This window comes from Vanessa tameamea, chromosome Z, assembly GCF_037043105.1.
Source record: "Vanessa tameamea isolate UH-Manoa-2023 chromosome Z, ilVanTame1 primary haplotype, whole genome shotgun sequence".
Classification (NCBI taxonomy): domain Eukaryota; kingdom Metazoa; phylum Arthropoda; class Insecta; order Lepidoptera; family Nymphalidae; genus Vanessa; species Vanessa tameamea.
Genome location: NC_087341.1, coordinates 16,166,506 through 16,194,152, shown reverse-complemented (window position 1 = coordinate 16,194,152; position 27,647 = coordinate 16,166,506). Strand labels below are relative to the sequence as shown.

At 36.1% G+C, this 27,647-nt stretch overlaps 1 protein-coding gene across 7 annotated transcripts in view; it reads left to right on the top strand.

The window, feature by feature from the left end:
* The window catches only part of LOC113404116 (protein AF-10-like), a 39,148-nt gene extending 12,902 nt beyond the window's left edge, over positions 1-26,246 (top strand). For 5 of the 7 annotated variants that reach the window (XM_064220346.1, XM_064220345.1, XM_064220343.1 and 2 more), the window contains 16 exons: positions 183-330; positions 806-983; positions 1,342-1,443; positions 1,913-2,007; positions 2,459-2,534; positions 4,584-4,703; positions 8,023-8,085; positions 10,311-10,420; positions 14,052-14,194; positions 14,614-14,718; positions 14,976-15,012; positions 17,378-17,558; positions 18,281-18,398; positions 19,750-19,884; positions 20,408-20,520; positions 20,867-26,246. In XM_064220346.1, the coding sequence (XP_064076416.1) occupies positions 183-330; positions 806-983; positions 1,342-1,443; positions 1,913-2,007; positions 2,459-2,534; positions 4,584-4,703; positions 8,023-8,085; positions 10,311-10,420; positions 14,052-14,194; positions 14,614-14,718; positions 14,976-15,012; positions 17,378-17,558; positions 18,281-18,398; positions 19,750-19,884; positions 20,408-20,520; positions 20,867-20,902 (1,760 nt within the window). In that variant the 3' untranslated portion in view covers positions 20,903-26,246. The remainder of the gene's footprint in view (positions 1-182; positions 331-805; positions 984-1,341; positions 1,444-1,912; positions 2,008-2,458; positions 2,535-4,583; positions 4,704-8,022; positions 8,086-10,310; positions 10,421-14,051; positions 14,195-14,613; positions 14,719-14,975; positions 15,013-17,377; positions 17,559-18,280; positions 18,399-19,749; positions 19,885-20,407; positions 20,521-20,866) is intronic. The other 2 variants (XM_064220342.1, XM_064220344.1) reach the window with 2 other exon arrangements.
* The last annotated feature ends 1,401 nt before the right edge of the window (positions 26,247-27,647 follow it).

The following is a 27,647-nucleotide window of genomic DNA, read 5'->3' as shown; positions in this document are numbered from 1 at the left end:
TAGATACTTGTACTTAGATGATAATTATTGTTGTCATTACGCTGTTCCTTATGCCTGTCAATACACCGGCCCACTCACCCTTCAAGTGTGTGAGCGATTGTTTGAACCCAGACTCGCTGCACCGGTAAGTATTGAATAAGAATTCTTGGTATATTTTCTTATATTATAAAGTTATGTCTCAGGCTCCGGCGGATCGACACCGAGCAGCAACACCGCTAAGATTCCGCTTCCGTCGTTGTCTCCCGGCGCGAAACAGCCGGAGACGGGAGGCGTCATTAGTTCAATCGCGTCAATAAACGCCTCCGTCGCGTCCATACCGATGCCACCGACGTAAGTATTAGTAACATTACTAAAATATTTTCATACGATCGTCATCATTGTATTTTAGAGTTGTGTGACGATTACGCATACGTCTTTAATTTGTTTTTTTTTTTTAATACCATGTTGAAGAAGTTCTTAGGACGGGATTGTTGACATTTTATTTGTGGACCTTCGCTTCGTTAGTCCATGAAGCTGCAGATCTCAAGTCCAAGGGCCACGGGTCGGGTCAATTTAGTTTTATTATTGTTAGTTTAAATATCCCGGTCGTGTGGGATTGTGGCCAAGAAAGACAAGAGAGTTTTTTTTCTTGTATAAAATATTATTTCCCATCCAATCGGCCTCTTCATTGTTAGTGGTCACCATTGCGAACAACCTATGGTTCTGTAAAAAAATATTAACCATCCCTTACATCATACGCCTACCTTGGGAACTAAGATGCTATGTCCGTTATGCAAAATATTTACATACATTTTTTTTCAAACAGCCCAGTCACAGCCACTGTTGTCCATGCGCCTATATCGAAACCGTCGATGTACCAGGAGTCTGTGATCACCAACACAGACGCTATGGATACCAAGCAGACAAAGAAGAGGAAGGCAGTGACCGCCACCAATATGTCGATGGCAGCCGTCGATTATGCGTCTACCACACCACCGACTGTGGTAAATATTGACGAAATATTTAAAAGGATATATCTAAAATGGTTAATTCTATGAATTTCACGATGATAGGAGAGTTTTATGGTTTAAATTATCACGCCAAAGATTTTTATTATCTTCATAGAAATACTAGCTTTTTAACTGACTCCGTCATTTAGGAACTGAGTTAGGGAATTATTTTTCTGCTTATAAGGGTATAACTACAGCTTGAGTTCATTGAAATTAAAAAAAAAAAGTAGCTACCCTAATGTTGAAAAATACCCTCACGATGGAATTTTTGAATGAGCTCGGTTTTTATTTAAAATCTTTACACATACATTTACTTGGTACTATATTGATAAACCGTTTTACATTTGATCAGCTGACCGACAACGCCCCTCAAAACGCGAACAACTCCTGGGAAATGTCAAACCACGGATCGAATGATGCTAATATGGATGGCGTTGAGAAAATTATTAAAAAGGTTAAATCTCTACTTACTTACATTAATATTATAAATTAAACAACTCAACCGAATTGGATGAAATATGTCTCAAGCTTGAACTCCAAGGAAGCATGTATTCTATTGTTTATATCCCCCCCCCCCCCCACTCTAATACGCAGGTGACGTCGCGGTCGAAAACTCATTTATTAGAAACTAACATAATATTATTAAAGTCACTCTATATTTTAAGTATACTAATTTAAGTTGCATAATCGGTATTTTCCTTTTAAATCTAAATATTTTTTACGCAAACATTTTCCAAGAAGAGGAAGATCCAAGGTCATTTGATTGGAATTTGATTGAAGTTTTAATTTTGTTATAAACAAAATTTAACTGGAGTAACTATCTATTAATATTATTTATTTATATTTTAGTTGTGCGACTGAACTAATTATATTGGTAATAAAGGATAACTTGATGTATGTTGTAATGTATTTTCGTGTCGTAGGCTAAGACGGATGGAAATGAGCCTGCTATGGCTCACTTCTCCAGCGTGAGCCCTGCTCCGCCGCCGCCGCCTCCCCCTCCCGCGCATAGTCCCAGGTAGATAATTGAAATCTAACAAATCCGTTGCCGAGAACTACGTTTCGTACATCAGAAGCACATCAAGAAGGGATTGTGAAATTTTTAATTTAACGGAATCTTCGTTCTTCCGTCAAACAATCCAATCGAAAAGTAATAGTCAGGCCTATTTACAATCAGTTTATTTCAATAGCAATACACTGTACTAGATATTATATTACGATTTATAAAAAGGAAGGTTGTATCACATCCCTAAATATATATCTCTGTGTGCGTTTCTCAGCAAGTAAATCGCAGATTTATTTTAATTGACTATGTAATATTTATACCTACAGGAAATCAACTAAGAACATATTAAGGTACCATTGTCATGCAAATACTTGATTTTTTTTCTATATGTTTAGTTATGTTCGTGTCCGGCAAGCTTTATAATATTTGCTACAGTAGTTCTTATACGAAGCGCCCTCCTCAGGCACCTCCCGAGCCCCATGCCCGGCCCGAGCGGCTTGAACCAGATCACCAACATCAGGTCGCCGTCCCAGCCGCAGGTGAATATTCACATTGTTTACGGCATGATAGATTTTTACAATATAGAAGAATGCTTGAAATTTATATCCCGATTTTTTAATACCAACACCAAAACCCTGTTACAGGAATTATTCGAATCTGTGCTAACTAATGTTGTGACATAATTTTCTAGTGTTACCATATAAATAAATGATCAAATGAAGTTTCATTTGATCATGTTGAGATATATACAGAGAAACTTAATGATAAATAATATTTACGAACATGATCGTTATTAATTTTTCAGTTATGATTTTTTTCATCCCTTATCTTTGTGTGGCTTCGAGCTGAGTTCGAGAGTTGTGCTTTTAATAATGCTTCATAGCAATAAAGAGCATGTGTTATTTATACGCTTGACGATATCGGAGGCGCTTGAGGCTTTTGTAAAAAAAAAAAAAACAGTTTTTTTTTTGAGTTATGGATCATATCATAAAATCAAAGTATGTATCGTCTGTGATCACAGATTTGGAGTGGGCTAAGTACCGCAATTTATGAAATAGTATGAAAATCGAGCGTGTCTTTACGGATGTAGAATACCGTTACATTAGGTTTTAGTTCGTTACACAGTATAAAACAGAGTCGTTTACCGCTGTCTGTCTGTCCCTGTGTAGGCTTAGATCTTAAAATTACGCAACGGATTTTGATGCGGTTTATTTTAATAGATAGAGTGATTCAGGAGGAAGGTTTATATATATAATACATGCACAGTTTAATAGAGATGCACTGATAATTTTAGATGTTTCTAATGTGACGTCGTAAATAAACACATTTTTTTGCGCTTACATTGCGAACGCTGGCCGAACCCTACGAGATAGATCGAAATATTTACTTCAGTATTGTACACCTTAAAAAGGTCTTCAAAAATGTCCGCGATGGTATATATCTATCTCCTAGAAATAGCCCACAATATCCATTTTTTATCCTTTACTTTTTACGAGAAATAATGGCTTATTTGCGAAGGGATTTTAAGCAATACAGCGTTAATCCTTATCCAATTAAATACATTGTGCATTTAATATAAATCAATATAGCCCTTTACAGCATGAAATTTAAATGAATATTTTCGAAGATATTACAGATTTAAAATTCAGGGACTTAGCGGTTTGTATTGTCTAATGACTGAAAAACTATGAACGTTGTATACAAAGACATTTTGTAGTAGGTATATTTAGTATCAGCATTGCACCCGCGCGAAGCCGGGGCGGATCGCGAGTTTATTAATAAATAAAATTTATATTATACAGTGTTATTTTTAAAATCATGTCATTTGATATTAGGACGAATGAAATATATTTCTTGTTAATATACTTTTGGTGCGTCGATATAATCTTAGCGTAACAAAAGTACAGCTGTATTCACTTCCGGAGGCGCAAAAGTGGTGTGAACGAACACAACCTGCCGCTTACTGTGCGCCCAGTCGAGAGATACCTACTCCAGACACGCTTGGATAGGTGGCTAGATTAGATACCTAATCATAAGGTCTTAATCTAGCCTACTTCAAATCTGTGTTTGTGATTGTGTTTTCGTCTAATTCATTTTAATTTTATTCGAGTAAATAAACTTTAATACGTTAATTTCTCATAAAATGTGTTTAAATATGAATGGTTAAGAAAAAGTAACTTTGAACTTTTAGTTCGATTCTTAAGATCAAAATTCATTTCAGAAATCCCATATATATATTATTTTATGTTTATGATATATAGTTTCTTTGTGTGGGAAATGTTTAAACGAAGAACAGAGTGTGTTTGTCTTGTAGTAAAATACAATATCCGTTGTGGGATTTACTTAGGTTCAAGGAGTACCATTCGGCCACATCGTGTTTTATCTGGATAATTTTCTTGCACACGTACCTGATATCCTCACCGGATGTCCTATTTTGCAAACGAATTACTTTTTTTTTACTGTTCATATGTATTTTTATATTCCGATATAGTGATCAGTTAAATAATGAAACATGTTGTTTATATGGTAAGATTTAAAAGTCAAATAGGGTGTAAGTGGGTAGGCTGACTAATGCGCGGGTGTCATAGGGGTGCGGTAAGGAGCGCGAGGGGCCCGCTTCGCTGCTGGTGTCCGTGCCGCTGCCGTCCGCCAGCCACGGGCTCAACCTCACCGCGCACGCGCACGCGCTCTCGCACGCGCACGCGCAGGTTCATATACGCTATAGACGGTTGTACGCGGAACTACTGCACGCGGTAGATGAGATGATGCAAACGAAAAACCGAATTAAAAATATAATCTCCGGATTTTTTACGATTGCAAGAATATTGTTTATTAATAGAAAAAAAAATAAAAAAAAAATCAGTGTCCACATTTTGTGTTCAGTGAAAACACTTATAGTTCTGAACTAGCACTTTTTTAACAAATATAATAATTGCGAAGGTTAATGTGAGTTGTACCGTACCTTGATGCAGACCAATTAAAAACCTAATCAGTAATATAATTAAATAATCAATCCTGTGTTTACCTACTCGTAACGTAACACAAAGTGAACGAAAGTTACGCGTACATCCGAATATGCTTTCATTACTAACAATAAAATAACAATGAAATTAGAAAACGCTAAGCAGAGCTTCATTTAAAATTCATAAAGCTTCACTAACAGTTTACAACGTAATATATACTTAAGTTGCATGACGTGGAGCACACGATGCTCCTTTATAAGGATAGGACCCACGACAACTGTCCCCTCCCCACGTGCCACGATCTCTACATATAAACATAAACATAATCAGCCTGTAAATTTCCCACTGCTGGGCTAAGGCCTCCTCTCCCGTTGAGGAGAAGGTATGGAGCATATTCCACCACGCTGCTCCAATGCGGGTTGGTGGAATACACATGTTGCAGAATTTCGTTGAAATTAGACACATGCAGGTTTCCTCGCGATGTTTTCCTTCACCGCCGAGCACGAGATGAATTATAAACAAATTAAGCACATGTAAATTCAGTGGTGCCTGCCTGGGTTTGAACCCGAAATCATCGGTTAAGATGCACGCGTTCTAACCACTGGGCCATCTCGGCTCTCATACATACCTTTAAATAAGTCACTTTGAGTTTCGTCTAAACGGTCTGCCAGTCATTACAAATTGCCGGTATATGCCTGGATGGGTACCACCCACCTATTAGTACGTTCTTCCGCCAAACACTTGTTTTTGTATTGCGGTGTTCCGCTTTGAAAGGTTGTTGAGTCAGTATAATTACAGGCACAAGATAGACTCGGCTCCCGTGATTTAACCCATATAAGGCCTTGATACGAACCCTAATTTGCTAAAGTAAATTGACAAATAAAGAATCCCTCGTGTACGAACACGATACAAATAAAAAATAAATATATATTTTGTGTATATAGATTTGTGAAGTAGTTAATTCTCATTTACCGAAATCCAGTTATGCATCCCATATTCCCCCTTCGATATTTGTATCCTTTTGTACGACATTCCTCTTTGTCCCGTTAGCTTAAACCAGCTACTCGCGGACACGTCGAGCTGTTCGGTGTCCCTGAATGTAGTCGGTTAAATTATAACTTGATTACTTAGAATAAATTAAGTTTTATAAAGTGCAATCGTGGTTTTTTTCCATAAGGACCCTCGTTGCTGCTAACAAAACTGGGACTTGTTGCATATGTAATAAGACGTGAATTTCCATAAGCTGGTCTAAACTAAACTTAAGAAGCAAGTGGGTGCGTCAGATGTGTGATACTGGTCCCGAAGCATGTAAAGTTATGCCTGATGATAAAATCTGCTGAAACAAGAGCTCAACAGGCGTACATCCGTAGTGTAAACGCATGTCTGAATCATACGTTATAAAGAATGCATATAGTTTGAAATGATTTCATAAGAAATAAACCTTTGAGAAAACTGGAAGCGTCATTTTATGCGATCAAATTGTAAAGCTACCACAGACACATTAGACACAGCGTAATGTTTACTACGTTTACGCTAATGTTCATTGTATTACAACTTATGAGCAATAATGTACTCAATTATATATACTAATAACATAGATGGGAAAGTAAGTCTGTCTGTTTGTTGCTCTTCCACGAACATGCCAACGAACGAACGAACTCCGAGGAGGGATATAGACTTTATACCTAACACCAGACGACCAACACCTAAAACGCCGGACGCAAAGCCGCGCGCGACAACTAGTTAAACATAGATTCGTTTATTCTATACTATCATTAAAACAAAATTATCGCTCGGCTAAAGTAACTCTTCGTTAATTCACAATTGGTTGTCGTCCGCGACTCCGCATGTTGGCGCTGAATATCGATACATTTTTTAAATTATTCTAAAACGGATTGTACGGGATATCTTCGTGACATTGGGTATTTTTATAATGAATAATAAATTTATATGTCATAAAAAACGTATAATTCATTCGTTTGGCAACTATAGGTGCCACGTGACCACTATTTCAGTGACGTCATAATGATAATATCCTAAAATGTCAGATGGCGAGAGAGAAAGATGAAATAAATTAACAACTGCCACACGAATAAGCTGACTGTAATAAGAGAAAATTTAATTTGGTGACGTAATTAAGCAACTTGAATTATTATAAAAAAAACTACAACAAAGTATGTACTTCACTTCTGCGAGTTACGAATGAAGTTAAATTCATCCATATATATAAATATTAACCCGATGTCACGTAATAATTTGAAAACGACATTTGACGTTTTCATTCAACTTTATTTCTAAGTTTTGCTAAAACTTTGTCGAAGGTTCTTACGTAATGAAAATTTAGCACAAGGTTAAGAATTATCAGAAAACTTAAGAGCGATTATGGCGTATTAACATATGTTTTTGTAATAAATAAGTTTGAATTGAATATTCATATATCAGTTGAGACAGGGCAGCTGTCTATACAGACAGACAATACTTTCAATAGTTATATAAATCGTATATAAAAAAGCTTAACAACGTATGTATATTAATAAAGTAATGAGTCGTAAAAGGCATTGTTATGTATAATTTAAGTAATTTTTCAATCCCAAGAAATCTTATTCAACAATGAGCTTTTACAATTTTAATAATAACCACGGATGTGGTTTACTTAATAGGACATGCATACTTCATTTGCGGTAGGGGTTCGTATCACACATGTCGAATCTACCCACCTCTGGTCTATGACGGACATTACGCGGTAAATAAATGAGATTTACGTACGATATAATCATATATTTTTATTTATAATATGGACGGGCGTATGGGCCACCCGATGGTAAGTGCTCACCACCGTCCATGGACATTGGCGCTCTAAGACACATTGACATCGGCATACGGCACCAACCTTGGGTGCTAAGATGCGATGTCTCCTTGTGCCTGTTTACGGATGTTTTACTATAGCGTCCCTGTCTAACATGAGCGGTCGGATGTAAGCTAGAAAGAGAAAGTATGCTTATGTGACTGGTGTCGTTTATGAGTAACTGTATAATTACTTATTTTAACGTCTTGTGTTTTATAGATGCACCAGCCCCAGGATATGGCCGTTGCTTCGTCGCATATATTTCATCAGCTTCACAAACAGGTACATATTTAATATATTATTTTGTGTAACGTACTAGGTCATGAGGGTGAATCAGACACTTTTAATTTCGATTGTTATAAAATATTAATTAAATCAATGTCACATGGAAATATCGAGACGTGATTGTACGTCATGTTCTTAACAGTCGCAAATTCGAATCCGACTATAAAAACTGAGTTTTGTAATTTTTTGTTTTTAGTAAGTAACATGCACGTTTTAGTGACTGTTATGAGTATTAAATATTGAATTTACACTGAATAGAATAAGATATGCTGACTACAATATTTTCATTAACAATACCAGAGTTATATATTTAACAAAAAAAAAAAATGCAGACGTCTGAAAGTGAATCTGATTATAGACAATTAAGATCACACACACAAACACGCACACACACAAGTTATAACATATCACTAAACGCACATTACTGCTACGACGATTTGTTTTCAAAAATGTATACCTGTATATAGTTAGTGTTAACAATTAATGTTACATTTGACATTTTGGTTTTGAAGTTTAAAAATCCATCACATCAAATTTATAAGGAACATGTGCAGGTCGCGAATGTTTCTAAAAATAACGGCCTCACTGTTGATATGTACTTAAAAGTCGTTCGATTTACTTCGTGACGATATTTTGGCACAACTTTGTAAATTCTGATAAAAAATGCAATGCGTTTTTGAACTAAAAGTGAAACTTTTAAAATTTTAATTGTATATTTATTTATTGCATCATAAAAGAATGAGTTAACGCAGCTTAGTGTTGTTAAAACATTAAATGAATGGATAGTCGTTCATATTGTAAATGTTTTATCATTATTATTAAAAATATTAAAAAAAAAAAAACATTTGCAATAAATACGTAAGCTTAGTTTTAAAACAAAACGACCATATAATCTCCACAACAACTATAAAATGTAACGTTAACCGTTCTGAGAAACTGACGTTATCAGTCACCCCAGGCTAAGGCAAACATTGCGATTTACCTGCCCCATCCCCATCCCCTTCGCTACCTGCGCACGCGCAGGATCCCATGTGCCTATCCGCCATTCATAGTCAATTCACTCAGTCTCGCCACAACGTCGGTTTCGGCAACATCTGCCACCCAGTGGTTTAAAAATTACACTTGACATCATGTGCGTGATAATCAAATGACAATTAAATACGGTCCACGTAGAACGCCCTTATTATCAGTAGCTTCGTTATCACCTGGATACTGTGAAATGGTGAGTGGCGATTAGTTCATTATCAATTGTAACAGCGCGTACGATTTGTGATAGATAATGACGACTGAAGTTGAATATTTTCGGTAGCTTGCAATCGCTTTATCCTAGAAACGCACACGTGTCGACTGGACGTATATAAACAATTTTTTTTTTTTACTACGTTCTGACACTTGGAAATAAGCGGTCGTATGTTATTGCGAATTGCTTGATTGTGTATTAAATGTTTTCCTATTTCCTCCTTTGTAATGATGACACATTAATATCACGCAATTTCCATTATTATAATCACTCTGTTTTGTATTATTATTCCGCCAATGCTGTGCGAAGATATCGTCGGACTAACTTAACGAAATTCCGTTGAATCGAATTGAAAAAATAATGTTAATTGTATATCGAATTATTATACTTATTATTCTGTTGATATCGTTATGACCACACTAGTCATTTTAAATAAAGCGATTGATATTATAACGGGTAAATTATTTAATTAATTTTCCTTGAATATGTTCATTAGGATTCGTATTATATATATTATTATGATCTTACTAACAAAAGTGTAAACGATTCATAGACAATAGACTCGCAACGATTAACGATTAGCGCTAATTCGAATTGCCGATATCGTTTCAAATAGGTTTAAAATATATTCTCATCCGTCTAATATATATTGCTGTAATTAAATTAATTATAAATTAATAATTAAATCACACGTGTTCTCGTTTAATTTACTTATGTAAGGTGCCTACTACATTAAATATTGCTATAATTAGAGGCTTATTCGAATATTGTTGGTGTAAATACATTACAAATGAAAATATTATCCTTATACAAGTGTATGCCGTTTGATCTAATCGACACTTTATCCAACACACTAACATCTGCACACTAAAATACCGTTAATGATTAAGTTTCCTTGAGACCTTACCTGCCTAGCATAAACTATAGTCATCTTAAGTAATGGTTACAATTAAGTAACTCACGGTGTTTGTAAACTTACCAGGCTGCCATGGAACCCACCGTGTCTGGACATTCCCCGCACGGAGTCTCCGGTCGCGGAGCCTGGGGAGGCTTGAACGTATCGTACGAGATGCAGGACCCGAGCAAACCTGGGTTAGTATACTTATTTAAAACTTAATATGTTACTTAATTTTTTTTTATTACAATTGATAAAAGAAACTATGTACATATGTGCAGTTTCGTCGGATGTGTCCATTCCATGCCATACGACTACCCCCCCCCAACTTTACCCTAACTCAATGCTTGATACAAATCCTCTGACTATTGTATATTACTTATTATTAATTCTACTAGAAAGCTAATTATTCCTAATGACGCATCACTCAGAAAAAGAAAACAATTTTCTATGACCTTGACACATAGAGCGACGGTAATGAAGGGTTGTTAACGATGAAACTAATTTGCTCGATGTCGGTATACCTATAATTTACTCAACGCGCTGGCGATTCATGTGTGAAATAATGTTAACGCTGCTGTTGGCGACAGTACTTTTAATGTGAAAGTCTTTGGCTGCGATGCTTTGCGCAAAATTTTGAAGTGAATATTGCCTCTGTATGTAAATTATTTGGTGACGAAATATTGAGATGACGTCCTTAAAATCGACGTTCTCTGATCGCTGATTGCGATGCGACTATGTTACTTATGCAGACTATAATATACAGTAAGTTATGATTACTAATTGATAACATAATCGTCTTCTAAGAAAACTCAATTGCCGTTATAATGAGTGCATTAAATTACATTTTTCTTTGAACAACAATTCAAGTTAATTTGTTGATTCTCTTTGGGTCCGTATAATTTGTTTATCATGTTTTATCACAACAATAATTATGAAACTTTGCCTGTGAAATCTTAAGATAGACATAAGCGAATTGGGCTTTTGAATATGTTCGTAATAATGTAATTATATATTCTTGATAGAATATGAGTCATATTATTGCGTGTTTTTTTTTTTGCGAAATGCAACAGCGACGTTAATAAATAGCGGCAACATGATATTAGCATTTATTTCATTTACATAAGCGGACACCGTGTCATTCAGATTATTAGGGATTTTAATATAATTTTATCAATATCAGTAGTAGCTTATTTGTTCGACTAAAAACGTCGAACGGCGTTCTTCTATTGTCAACTATATTTTAAATTGCTGAAAATGTTACAATGCGATTGTATGCTTTTATTTTTATCAAATTTAATACGTCACTAAAGCGAAAAGTATATTTATTATTATATTTTCAGGTACATTTCGTATCTTTATTGGTTTGTGTTAAAGACACAGATGTGTCCGTGTCATGTCGAAGAGTATCATAGTTAAAAATGATTGCAAAGTTAAATATTCCTCCTTCGACACCCGTAGTTATTGTTCTGAGACAGGGTCACAATAATTACGTAACCAATACATTAGCCCCGCGCTACGCACCGTGGGACCTGTTTCTTTTACCCGTAATTACACTTCGTTGTTTGCTAGAGATAGTTGTGTCATGTAACAACAATTCAAAGGAAATTTTATGTAAAATATAATACCACTTATTTAAATTGTACTTTACGTAGAAAATAAGTCAATGAAAACGCAACAGTCTCAATCTTGTACGACTAACAATAGATTAATGGATTGACAGGTAATGTTGTATGTCCAGCAAATAAAAATGACTACTAATGTTCGTAATTTTAAAATACATTCGAATATGTAGTATTGAATACGGTACGTACATCAATCGATACTTAGTTAGTAAGGTTAGGTTGTGTATGGTGTAATTACAGGCATAGGATGTATTGAAATCTCAGATCCGTCGGAACACTTCGAACAGCGCCAGCGTGTGGGCGATTACGGTAACTTTACGAACGAACTGATTTAAAATTTGGACATACCACTGGGTCCATAGGACCCTGACCCATCGGGTCAGAATTGCATGACGCGGTAGCTGCGTGCTACCGCAGAGAACATGCCCGGGTTAGGAGGCAAGCCTCGATGCCCGTACCCGGCTCGGCCATAAGGCCAAGCAGGAAGACCCTTCGTTCGTTTTAAAATTTAATTATTTTTATTTCCTTGTACCTTTAAATTAAACTCACTTTTGACGGTATCATGAATATATTACATTTAATAATATGTCGGTAATTTCGAACAATAAAGTTTTGTGGTACACTTACCTAATTAGTGTTGCCAGCTATGAGGAATTAAGGAAAGAACATTGTCTTACTGTAGAAATGTTGTTGCATTTTAAGTAATAACACATTGTTTTAAATCATAAAAATTGCGACCATATACATTTTAAATGTTCCACGTATAATTTATATTTCGCTTATGATTAGTTGACGTTTCAAATAAAAAAACGACGATTGTTGGTCACCTGTGTCAGATTACAATCGTTGCTTATTAAGCAGTAAGTTAATTTGATTGGGTCGTATTCGATTACAAGCGTAAGTGCATGTGATAGAGTATCAATGATTTACTTTATACCAGACTAGCGGAACCTGCGGCTTTACGCACGCTAAATTTATTTTAACTTTATCTGCAGCACACAAGCGTCAACCCCCACTTTGCCGGCTTGAGGGGACAGTTATATAATAGCCTAAGTCCTTCACCGGGACAGAACTATATCCATATCAAATTTCATCTAAATCGGTTCAGCGTCTTGAGCGTGAAGAGGTAACAGACAGAGTTACTTTCAAATTTATAAAGTAAGCGAGCATTTACTTATTATATTGATACAGGAGTATATGAATATAGAAGGATAGTGATCGTATCTTTTTTATAATAGAGGACGGGCAAATGTACCACCTGATGGTAAGTGTCCACCACCACAAGGTCATTGGCGCAGCAAGAAATAGTAATCATGCCTCATACCATCCCATCCTAATACTAATTAAGAAAAAAAAAATAAACAAAAAATTTGCGAAATAAAACATTCGATGTGATTGTTAAAAAATAATAATACAGCTAACTTCTTTTTAATGTTGCACCAAATGCGATGCCGAGAATTGCCGTTTAAGTAAAAAGATAATTTTACCAGTAATTTTCAGCGCGATGTGCTGACAATGAGATTGTGTTTCATATACGTAAATAAAGTGATTAAAATATATATATATATTATTTGCGAATTATTTGTAAGATGACACATGACCACACCGAATACTACGACTACCTAAAATAAATTATACACGGGTGTTTAACTATGCACAAACAGTCGGGCGGAACGCTTATAGTCTTACAAATTGTTATTAATTAACTATGATGCTCTAAGCTTTTTGATATGTCAACGATATTTTTAATATCTTACACAGTGGAATAAATTAGGTTTACCCCCAGGTTGTTGGTAACAATATTTAATTTTAAGTATAATCAACTTTGCTATACATTCAAAATGGCCGACCGATCAAATATAACTCGTTTTGTAACTTCTATTTTTTAAATCTCGGACATCACATAATTCTAAGTGGCGGGGGTGCTACCGAATTTCTTCGGATGAAGTTGCTTTTTTTTACTTACCCGGCACGTTGCTCACGTGGCTGTAATTCCCCGTAAGTAAATTGTCTTTTGTTTCGTCATTGGGTCTTTTGGTTAAGTTCGTCTCGTTGACGAGACGATTTCGGCCAGTTGAAGAGAATGTCATGAAAAGGACGAAGCTGTCTGTGCATTTTATTAATCTTCTTAGATTTGGCTAAGCGAGATCTATTACGAGTCAGGTTTGAATTATACATAAATGTTTACCCTAATTGTCTACAGCGTAAGCGGCATGGCCGGGTCGAGTAAAGATGCCAGCGTTGGCGTTAACTTGGGACAAATGCCGCCAGCGGGCATCAGGAACAAGAAGCGCGCGGCTATGGCCACCTCCGTGGTCTCCATGGCCAACTCGGTGCCAACTATGCGTGAGTATACATAAACAGTCGGTGCTGGGACACCTTTGTTTGGGTATAGATGTTTTGGAATTCGATGTTTTGATGTATTACCCGAATTACTGTTTTTATGCCGATCTAGATCTCACTGCGCGGAATTATATGTGTTGTATGTTAGTATTTGTGTATTGTTGTATATGGATATGACGCAATAGCGTGGATATAGTGTACCGTGGTGGTTGAACCCGTATGCTGTATGTGCAGCATACGGAGTTTTAATATTACCACCTTAACGAATTCGAAGTCAAAGACACGTCTTTACGTTTTTCTTTTCTTTTTGTGATGTCCCGTTAAATGTGGTCAATGTTTTTAGTTTTACGAGGTCCTCGTAAAGGGTTATAGATGTTGTTCGTAGTTGTAAGTTTATTTGCTCCTGTCACTTGTTTTTATAGAAACAGCCACAGCTCAAAATCTCGCAAGTGTACGACGTCCTCCGCAACCGACGCCGCCTCCGATATATCAAGAATTAATCAAAGACTCGCCGCCCAGCTCGCCCAGTACGTAAAATTCCTATTCGTACTCCTCGACCGGTTCCTATGTTCATACTTGGCTACTTCAGTTGGTCAAGCAGCTGAATAGACTCACTTCCAAATTGATTACAATGTGATAACACTGCGAATGTTTCGGACATGTCGTCTTTGGAAGCCCATCGACTATATATATTATGAAATAACCGCCAATAACAGGAACCGTTCGACAGTATATATATATAGCGTGCTGTCTTGCATATTGTGATATTATGTTTATTTTCTAGGTTCGGAGCGTCCGCTGAAACCCAAGCTTGAAAACAAGTGAGTGATCTTTTAATATTTATATAAAGCGTTTTTTCGTAAATCGACGAATGAATACAGCAAGCGCAGCGTTTTGTTTGTTGATCTCCAACATGTATCCAATTCCTTGCCTTCATAACTGTGAATTGAAAAATATTTATTATGGCATTTGCGATTTTTTTAAAAATAATCACTGTTTTGTTCTGTGTTATTTTCCTTGTCTGTAATTACACTGGCTCATCCCCCCTACAAACGTGAACACAAAAATACAGAACATTGATATTTGACGGTAGAATGAGCGCTGATACCTACCCACACGACCCTGCCAACGTGCAACCAGCTTAGTTTCTTTTTAGAAGGCTGCGCCCGACGGTCCTGTATCGCCTTTGTACTGAGATAAAAATACTAAGTCAGTGAGTAAGGATAAAATGCAAAGTCTACTAACTTACTAAATACTCAACACTCGATAGTCGGTTAATGCCAATGATATATCAGTGATATTATTCAAATTTACGAATCTGGCTTTGATGATCGTTTCCACAACTATATGTTGACCTGAAACAACAGAACAAGACGGAATAGAACTTACAACTAACCAATAAAAGTACACGAAATAATCTTTTGATCTTATTAGAGATTTGATCCTTTCAGAAATGCATTAAAACGGGATTCGAGTAGGTAACGTGAGGTAACGTAGAATGCCTACTAACCTACCTAAGGTATGGCCTTATCTTAATCAAATACAATGTAAATGAAAATACAGGCGAGCGAATGCATCACGTAGGAGAAGCTAGCCTTACACTGGGAATTCACCGCCAGGGGATCAACGACTTTATTTTACTGTGTTTTCTGATCGAACGGTGAGTGACAGTGTAGCATTTACACAGACCGTGAGTCAGTATCTCACACAGTCACTCACTCACTGACAATTGACAATTGATGTTTAGCGGTATAATATTTATTGAATAATTTTTTTCACAATCACGTTATTGCGTAATATTATGCTTATTTTACATATTTTAAAGACCTTCGTAGCTTTCAATATTTAATCTTAATGACTTTTGTTTTTTAAATTTCATTGGACTGGAACATTTCTGCACCACTTTGTTAAAATGGCGTCATAAGAAACATGAAGGATCATATGGCGAAAAATATTCAATAAATAAAAATTAATCAATTAAAAATAACTTCTGTGCATTAGAGGCTAGGACATGAGCACTGACCCATTGCTGAGCCAACGTGTTGTACAGATTCATGTTATATTTTTTTTTTTGGTGTTATAAAAGTCAAGGCGATTGCTTGTTATATCGGTAGGCGGACGAGCCAATGTACCACCCGATGGTAAGTGGTCACCACCGCCGATAGACAAGGGCAATGGCGCTATAAGAAATATTAACCATTCCTTACGTCACCAATGCGCCACCAACCTTGGGAACTAAGATGTTATGTCCCTTGTGCATGTAGTTACCCTTCAAACCGGAACACAACAATACTGAGTACTGCTGTTTGGCGGTAGAATATCTGATGAGCGGGTGGTACCTACCTAGACGGGCTTGCACAAAGCCCTACCACCAAGAAACCCTATCACCAAATTGTATCGTATTGTTTAAAGTTATCATTCAGTATAGTAAGTCAAGCGAGTTTGAAATCTCGGTGGATTGTGAGAGCCGAGTTTAATGAGAATTTAATTTTTAACAATGTATCATAATATTGTTTATTTAATCAACATGCAACATTATTGAATTAAATGTAAATCACTGGTTAGGAATATAGATTCCATCGAGAAGAACCGGCAAGGATCTGTGTAGTTACTCTTTTTCACCATTTTAATTATAAAAACAATAAGAAATATGGAACAGCTAAAATCGAAATACCGTTCACACGAGGACTTTAATTTACGTACAGATCAAGCTCGTTTGGGCAAAACTCTCAAACATATTTGGCAGACAAACTTATATTAATGAACATACATTTTATATTAATGAAATTTTTAATTTAATTAGACAATAAAACAATAATAACGAATGTCCTGACCGATTTCGATCGCGGCGCCCGATCTCAAAGGAGCCCGGCCAGCTGCGCAGGACTTTGGAATTGTAGTGCACAAGTGTGTGCGCAAACACAGGCGTGACAGCAAATCCGAAACGGCCGGAAAGAGTTCAGTCGCAGGACCAACGGCTTAACGAGCTTTCCGAAGCCCGGCAGTGTACACGCTTCCAACTTCCAGATTCCGGGCTGTTACTGAGACTTTTCCGATAGAAAGACCCAAAAATAATGGCCTAACCTGGGTTTTGAATCCTGGACCTCGGAATCTGCAGCCACATATCAAGATACTAGAGCAACGATTCAGTCATCATCAATGTGATTATTGTTACTCGTTTCGCAGAGTCGGCGCCAGCTGCACAGCTCCCCACATGCTGGGCAACGAGCTGAACCCGGAGAGTGGCGCTGCACAGCGCCTGCAGGAACAACTAAGCGCAGAGCTAGCCGCACATGCAGTGGGTTCCAACGCGTCCGGCGGACCTGACGTGCTCGTACCGCCGCCGCTCATCAACAAGGCTACACCAGTGAGTTACGCATGTGCCCCACGCAGTAGATGTTAATATTTATTATTAAAAATGCCTTTAAATATATTTTTTACGAAGGTAAGCCTCTACTCTACCATATCTCAATCATTTCTTTCTTTCTTAGTTTTTGGATTTTTAATAACAATTGATTCCATTATGTCTAATATTTAATACATAATATTTAGTGTTTTATATAATAACTATGATGTTATGTCCCATCTTCAAACCAAGTATTGCTGTTTGGCGGTAGTACATGTTAAGCCCTACCACTAAGAAGATATCTATATAGATATTCACGTGTCTTGTATCATTTCTACTTATTTGTTTGTTTTTTTTTTTAAAGTAAATTTTAAATCGTTATTACAAGTGTAGACGGTTTTTTATCACGCTGATCAAACATATTCGTCAAGATATATAAGGCACATAAGATATTAATTACATTTCGTCTTTTCGCTTTCGGAAAATTTTATAAATGAAATTAGAAGATGTAAAATTCGAAGTTAATGGAGGGAATAGAGATGTAGCTTTATAGCAAAATTCGGGTTCCCATTCCGAACAAGCACTATTTATTTATGGAAATAGTTACTCGATCAATTTATCACTTAAAATTAACAACTGATTTATGTAACATTCGAAGTGATTCGCCTTTAACAACAGGGAACACATTTCATGTGCTTTGTTATACTTTGTTGTTCGTATGTCGCACAAAATTTTGTATACAGAGCACAAGTACAAGTGGAATACGCGGGACGTCCAGTGCACAGAGCCTCGACCAGTTGCTGGAGCGGCAATGGGAGCAAGGCTCGCAATTCCTTATGGAACAGGCGCAGCACTTTGATAGTAAGTGCTACGAACTTAACGTATATAATAACACTTAAATATAGCATATCACGGGGGAAGATAAATATATCATAACTAAATTACAGTCAAATTAAAAAATCTTCGAACGGTTCCGATAAAAAATACTATAACCTGAGAAGAACTGGCGAAGTGAGCTCATCGGTTTTGTCGTCTATTTTGGAATTGTTAGCCAATAGTCAAGTGGCAATCGATTCAATTGAATGAATTAATCATATGTGTTAGATACGCCATTAATAAGTATTATTAACACGCTCTCTCTTAGTAAATCGTATTTATTTCTAGATAATGTTAACATTAACCCCGAGATACTTGACTTAATACATTACATGACACAGTACAAGTATGAAATTAATAGAGAATTTTGAGTATAAAGAATATGACGTCACGTGCTTTCTATAAATTTCCTGTTATAAGTTTGAATAAAATTTGCCTTTAAATTTACGAGGGTTGATTTAAAAGTCACGATAATTAGATATTTCTAGTCATAAGATGTGGTACAAATGAACAAACTGAGATCACCTGTTGGTTAGAATGCATAAATCTTAACCGAGGATTGCAATTTCAAACCCCGTCGAGTATCTCTGAATATTGGCGTGCTTAATTTGTATTTGTAATTTATTTCGTGTTCGGCGGTCAAGGAAAATATCGCGAGAAAACTTGCATGTGCCGGAAATCTGTCATATGCGTTAACACCAAACCGGATTGGAGTAGTCTGATGGAATAAGGTCCAAACCTTCTCCTCAAAATGAGAGGAGGAATTGTCTTAGCAACTTTTACTTTACTTTTTACAAATGACTATGTATCTTTTTCTTATCCTTTACTAATCGTTGGTAAAAAAATGAAATGCATCGTTTTGGAAAAAAAAAATATTCGAATCCGAGTCTGAAGAATGTAATGTAAAACGAGATCAGAGTCCTCATCGAACGCCAGGAGTGCAAACCGAGCGGAACATCGACAGAAGACGAGTATCGTAAAAGACGAAGATCTGGCGTTAGCTGACCGGAGTGTATCAGTTAGCTAAGGTCACAAGGATCTCGTATGATACTTTCATAAGAGATTTCTGTGATCTCAGCTAAATGAGGCGCACAAATACATCCGATACGTGAAGCGGATTTGAATCCACCGTATTCTTTGGATATGGTTCCCAACAACACCTAACTTTCTCTGTTTTACTCGGTATTAAACAGGACAGGATAAACCGTGTTATAAAGTGGTTATCGTTACTTTTCGGTATCTCGGTATCTCAGTAGATAAATAAATTGACATGTATATAAGAGTATATGATATAAAAGTGGGTGTCAAACTTTTTATGTATTTCATTTTGGAACAGTAGCGTCCCTACTCTCGTGCCTGCACCAATTGCGCACGGAAAACGTGCGTCTCGAGGAGCACGTCGGCAACTTGCTCCAGCGACGGGACCACTTGCTTGCGGTAAATGCCCGACTTGCGATACCGCTAACCGCCGGTGAGTCATTCGCTCCGTGGAGCACGTATTTGAGCAGCGACTAAGGGTAATGTAAACATGCGTTTCGAATGTTTGTTTTTAACTGTAAGCTTGTATATTTTTTTTATTTTAATGTGCGTAGTACTATACCCTACTGACACCGTACACTATCTCCACGCTTTTATATGTTCAATTAAACATATATATTTGTATATAGTAGAATAGTCTTCAGGGTAGTATACTAAATGATTTTATTATAATTAGAAGCTTACGAAGAATCAGCTGGTTTTTATGTAAATGTTTCGAATTTGGTAAAGGGTTAACCAGAAATATTAGATATAGAAAATAGATGTACTTTAAAAAACTGAGCACATTGAAAAGTATAAAAGGTTCTTAATTGATGTAATTCTTTGGATTTCAAATTTTCCTCAGTAAAGTTTGATTTATAATCGACATACAGATATTAGGAACGTTTATACGTACTTTTCAATGGCTGCCACTTACCAACGTTACGATGTCGTGCTAAGTGGCCGCTACGTTTCAGTGGTGGCAGGTCCCGGTGAGAGTTCGCGTTGTCAGCGTGAAAACGGCGCCCCACGCGCCCCACCTGGCACCGTGCGTCCCAACGAGACCATCACGTCTGACCGACCCCATCAGGTAATTTATTTATAGCCGTGATCATGATTAATACACACACGAGTGCGTATATAATCAAATGCATGTCACCAAAAAAATAGTATTTCAGTTAAGTTTTCAGTCAGATAGATTGGATTGTTCACATTTACGGTTCCTGGCTGATTGCTTCGAACTATTTATTGTTTTTTTAAACCGTACCGGTTATCGGTAGCTTAAATATCATATAAGATTAGCATTCACTTTGAAAAAAAAGGCAAAACATTGCAGACCCGTTTCAGTTTTACCGTAAATTAGCAAATTTAGTCGTGTTCTCGTCGTTATTGTTGTTAGCCAGGACGACATAATCATCGTGTTCTCGTGTTTCCAGCTGATGATGCGCGAGGTGCAGCAGAAGCCCAGCTGAAATGAGAGGGACGGCGGGCGCGCCGAGGCGGAGGAAACCGTACAAACGTTCATCATGCTCGAACAACGCCGTCGACGTGATTTCTCCATCGACGCCATACTCAACTACGATCATTAAACAGTAAACACGCTCGATCATCACTGAAGACGTGGGACCTGCCACTCGCGACCTCCGGCCGACATCAGTACTCCTTTATTTACAATATTTCCGTCGTGGAACCGACTGGACAGTGGATTGTGTCGGATCCTGATGATCAATTACTTGTTATTTATAAGACGAAACCCATAATCAGTTTATATTAAGTTGTACTACTTGCGTATATTGTTTTTATATCTATTTTATATCTGTAATGACTCGTCCGCACATATACAGCTCACAACTGCCCCGTCGACTTCAGCTTAGACTTAGGTAATCACCGTCATCCGTTATCTCGATCAGATGAAGTGAGAAGCGAACGCGTCGACATCGAGAATATATCGATACGCACAGCGTCGATCACGAGTGGTTTCTCAACGAATCGATGAAAGTCGTTGTTTGATAACGACCATTGGAATGTCATAGATTATCTTAATATCATACCCATCCTGTAAATATATAGTTTTAACTGATTGTAAATATTGTCTCACGTAGGATTTAGAATTACCGCTGAGTCTATGGGGCAGGTATAAATTATAAACGACGGTGATCAATTCAAGGTCAACCGTCAACGTGCGCAGGTACCAGGTCTTCCTGTTTGTCTAGGTAATTCATAACGAGACTAGATTAAGATGGAGGCTCATATGTCCAGTATATTTGATTAAATAATACCTAGCGTGCTATGTGTAAATGATTTAGATTTTCAAATTAGATATGAGCGTGAGATTGCTCTGTAACGGCACGTGATTGGACGTTAAATCGTTTAAGCAAGTTTCGGCACAACGAAATGTGTACTGTGTTACTAACTAAGCTGCTTGCAGCTGTTAAACTGTATGATATTTTAGGTGACAGCCTAACTGTTCGGAAATCATGAATCGATTTATTTAAATAAAATTTTTTATACATGTAATTGTGTAATTAACTTTAAAGTAATTGAAAAATATTTTTGAATTGAAATTAATGAATATTAAACAAAAAGAAACTCGATCGAATTATATATCGGCCTCCATCCATCGACGTGATATGTTCACAAAGTCTAGTTTATATATTGTAGTTATATAGTAAATAAGCACTTAGGTGTTAGTAAATAGACCCTCGGGTCGAAGTTGTAGACTACAGTTTAGGGGTGAATTACAATTTAGAAAGTTGATTTGATTAAAAACGTTCATTTATTTTTTAGATCAGCGAAGGTTATTTTTTCGGTAGTAGTTAATTGTAATTCTTTTAATTTACCCGGTAAACATTTTCAAATAGTAATATCCAAAGAAATCTTATATCTAAAAGTTATTGTAATGATAGCGTTTACATAAATATATTATTAGAATATAAGACACGAAATACGAAACGATTTGATCAGCACGGACTTTACAGAAACACAAATTATGACTAGAGACATTTGTATGTATCACGAAGCAAACACTCGACACCTGACTGAACAATTATATCTCGGATTTTACTAGTCGTGGCGTTCCGCTGGAACCCTGACTACAAGCAGAAATGCTGCTGGAAACGGCACTGGAACGAGCCAACTTACGTCGTGGAACTAGAGAGCAGATATCCGTTATCCGCGTAGACAGAGGGGCATTGTCGAATCGATTACAACATCGGTTCGGATCGTATTTTTCTCAAAATATCATTTAACCTCGAAGGTTACTTGTCTTTTTTTGGGATTCGTTGTGATCAGTTACATAGTGTCACTGGATCGTTAGTTTCGACGGGCAAATAATGTGAAACGATACGGTAATAGGCGAGATCGACTGGATCGGTACGAAACGGCAACATCCGGTGTGAATCGGAATTGGTTTAACTTAAGGTTGAAAACCAACTGTTAGTGATGTTCATTTGTTAATATGTGTCCTTTTAAATCTGAATGTTTCGATGTCACCAGGATTCCTTATGTAGGCACAGATTACAATTGAAATCGCAAAGGCGTTAGTCAAGGCGGTCGCAGTTGTAACCTTGGTACCTTCTCGATGTTATTGTAAACCATTATCGGAGCTTGTTTACATTTGTGCGTATTTTATACTCGTCCTTGAGATAATTTAAATGAATATCTTTACGTGCATGGTCTTCGTTCGACGATAGCTTAAACTCATAAAACCCCAGAGGTCTTTGATCCTTCTTACCGCACCCTTAAGGGGAAACAACTCGGTAAATATCGTTCGAAAATTGTGACACTAATGTCTTTTATCTTAGTTTCGTAATCTCCAAGCGCATCTTGGAGTTCTTTGTAACTTTCTCCAGGATTCCACGCCTAGACAATCACGGTGCGAACATATATTATTGATGTATTTGATCATTGACGGTTTATCTGTGATCTCAATACGGGATTACATTTTAAATACAACGGTGACAAAATGGCGTCCGATCACCACATACGTATACAAATACGCATAAATACAAACCCACCCGTGTTATATGAACGTTGTCATTGATGTCTAAGTGTTGTCTATGTTCCAAGCAGTATCGATGTTACGTGTTCATTTTTAAATGTTTTTTCATCTCATTGATCGATGTTTTAGTCTTGTAATACGATTAGCGAATCTATAACATGTCCCCTTCGTCGTTTCCTTCCGAAATTAATTGATGTCTCCTTTTAAAATAATCTAATCTATAATTAGATCTTGTTATTTGAAATCGTTTTATTATCCCCCTCAATGTTTGTTTTTAAAGGAATCGATTTTATTTCATCGATATGATGGTAGATGTGAACTTTTTCAACGTAACGGCTAAGTGTTTTTTTTTTTTTTATAGTTGTGTTATATATTGTTTTTAAATGTTACGTGTTTCGACGTTGTTGAACTTACCAAATCGGTATGTATACTTTCAACTCATCTCTTTTATTGTATTCCGACGCATCGCGGCTTATGGACGTGTTATATTTCTAGATAATTTATGGGTTATCTATAAGCAAAGCGGTAACCGTTAATGTTTCGAGGCGGATCGTGAAACAGATTATATAAATAATCACTATGAGAAATAAAATGTCGCTATACTTGGACATTCTAGGCCGGACCAATTAAAAACACGAAATACGCTTCTAATTACTATTATAATAAGATAAATCCGGAAATAGTCTTTGAAATCTTTTCTAAATAAATATTTAGATTCGTAATAGTAGGATCCTCTCCTACGACAGGGCCGTCTGCTCAAAGATATAGTTATTTAAAGAAATAAACTTAACAGATATGATAGTATGTTTAACGGTTGCCGCTTCAACTATTCACTAGGTCGTAGTCCTGAATGGTCTGTGTTTAGATCGGTACGTAAATAAATTAATTGTTAGTTATAAGATTACAGTATTCATGATCTCAGTCGATTATTAAAAACTGACGCGCATTACATAACTGTTAACTATTCTTAAAGCAACATCACTGAAGTATTCTTTGAGTTGTATTTTACTCGAGTGCAACGTATGCACCTTAAAAGCACTACGACTTGGTTTTATATGAAACAACGTGTCATCGAAAAATATAATTAAATATCAGTTATGTACGGCGCGCTCAGTGTATTTCATTAATTACAATTACTCATTTATCACAGAACAAATCATAATGGAAGTGGTACTTGTTCAAATGGAAACACCGCCTCTTCAATGAATCGACATCGTACTTAACGATATAAAATTTGATGAAGAAATCGTTATATCATTGATCTGGTTTCGTGTCATTTGCAAGCGGCTTCCATTTTACGTGTTCTGTGACATCATTTGTAACCCTCTCTGTGACTCGTAGTTTAAGATGTTCCGTGACTTTTAATTATCGATGTTAACTTATTTTTATCACTGTTATGATAATCAATGTAGTCTGCAGGAAAGTTAGACTCATCTAACGAACGACAACTGGAATAAATTCAGATATTCGATACCTGCGTTCACTTACAAGACGAATATAATAATCTTTTGATAGTGACATTCAAATATTCTTATAATAATAATTATTATGAACGCATATTTGTTAAACTATTAATTTTTGTTAATCGTATCTGCTTCGTTATCGTGTTATCTTCGACTTGTATCAGGATAACTCCTGTCCCCAAAATAATAGAGCTGGACGAACACATTTGATACATATTCAGTACTTCGTATTCTTTTTATGCGTTAAGTGAAGTTCACGAACATATGATTATGACATTTCACGACTTGTTTATTATTTCGTTTTGTAAGTGAATGTCTCACTGATTATTGAATGCACTCATAATGACTGACGCGTATATATAACGCATCATTTACAAAGCGAATCAACTATAAAAAATTTCAAATATTCCTTCGTCTTCGACATGAGCTCTATGAGCGACTATTATACACAATTTAATTTGTTTCAAGAGCCGAGATGGCCCAGTGGTTAGAACGCGTGCATCTTAACCGATGATTTCGGGTTCAAACCCAGGCAGGCACCACTGAATTTACATGTGCTTAATTTGTTTTTAATTCATCTCGTGCTCGGCGGTGAAGGAAAACATCGTGAGGAAACCTGCATGTGTCTAATTTCAACGAAATTCTGCCACGTGTATTCCACCAACCCGCATTGGAGCAGCGTGGTGGAATATGCTCCATACCTTCTCAACGGGAGAGGAGGCCTTAGCCCAGCAGTGGGAAATTTACAGGCTGATTATGTTTATTATTATGTAATTTGTTTTACTTTTAATCTTTCATGGCCTTTACAAGTGATGTGAACACGATTGTCAATGTGAGTCGTTTAATAATAATAAGTGCAAGGTATCGTCATATTCGATTTGCGACAGACTAAGTTCTACTGATAAAATTCGAGCTGTTTAAACTTGTAACTTCTCGGGGTCGGATTTCAACAATTGTTCCTATCGTAAATTTTTCATAAAATGTAATCTTTGATTTGTTAAATGTACTATCCTAATACTTTATACGTTTAATATTTTAATTTGTATAGAGTAAGTGTAAAATCCGACCCTGTCACACACGCCGCTGCACAATTCAAACTACAATATAATCAGCCGATGTCCAGTAAATGTATATCTCTTATGTGTTTCAATAAACTAAAGTGTATTTTATGTATACGAGGGATTAATTTTCACTCGATTCGATGTTTTTTAATAATAATTGTCTAATATTTCAACAACGATTAAATTGTAATTATATACTATTGAATTGAATGCATTTATGTATCTTCGAGCAGTCAATTACCAAACTATGTAGTTCCATTTTACTTTCAATAAAGTTAATAAGTGTCTTAAAGTGTTTTTTTTTTTACTAAACTACTACTAAAACTACTAATTTATTTAGTATCGTGAAAAATTGCTTTTTGAATAACGCCCAAGTTTACATCGAAACCAGCAAATAATATTAAAATGCGTAAAAGTAGTATTTCTGTACAAATGTATTAACAAATCGCCTGAAATTTTTGACGTAAGGTCTATTTTATGTTTTAATTAGAAAAAAAAATTAAAAAGTAGAGAACGGAAGTTCTTCATTCACTTTAATATAAAACTTTTAACTTAAAAATTCGAAATACCGAGTACTCTGCAAATACCTTAGAACCAAATGCATACTAATGTTATGTCATATAAATCAAATTAAATGACTACAGACATATAGATCACTAGAAGGAGAAGATAGTGTTAATTTTATTAAGTATGAATCTCTATGTGTGTCTGAAAATAAATTAATACAAGATGTCTTAGTGTGCGTGAGATGAATAAAAGCAAATATAGCAAAATCCCTTTTTTGCTGCCTAATATAAAATAAACTCTATTTCATTAAAGCACCGTTAATGTAACGTGCAGGGGCGTCCTGAGTTATTAAATTTATATATCTTGCTATTTCTAAGACTTGTTCTTCGGTCGTGAATAGTGCGAGACCTACTATCGGTTCTGGTTGTTTCATTTATAATACTTGCAACACTACAAAGAATACACAGATACTCTTTCTTCCTTATATCAAAACATATATTTGTCTCTCTCCATGATTACTTTAGGATGTAATTTGAGCAATGAGAGGCGACTATGTTTGCGTGCCATCTTGAAGAACTACTCGAACCATCTTGGAGAATTTCATTTTGATTAAATACTGCATAGGTAATTAATACCATATTATTTAATTCTACAGGATAGCTTTTTAATACTTTATGAATAAGTTCTGTCAAATTCGGTCTCCATGCCCAAAAATTAGCTAACGTAAAACATGTATATCTATTCACAAGCGTAAGCGCTCTCTGCTCGTTATGTTATTATTGAAGTGCATTAGTGTGACTCGCGCTTATATAATTTCTTAGTGTGCATGAGAAATACAATTAAATGATATTATTTTTGTTAAGTTTATTTTATTAAAAGCTGCCCTGCTAGTCTCGATGTCTACCCAGATGTCACCAAATTAGGTTTTTCAAGTATTTGATAATCATTGTCGGGTTTCAAGACATTCAAAAGGAAATTGAACATGTAAATAAAAATATGTTATTTTTTTCATCGTATATGTACCTACTTGAATTTACAATATTTATTGAAATAAATTTATTAGGCCTCTAAAACTTTTATTTTTGCTTTTATTAGGGAAATATCCATTGAAAAAATTGTTCAATCTCTCACAACTGCTTAAGATAAACTAGAACATCTGTTACTACCCTTAGCAAACTTTAGCGGA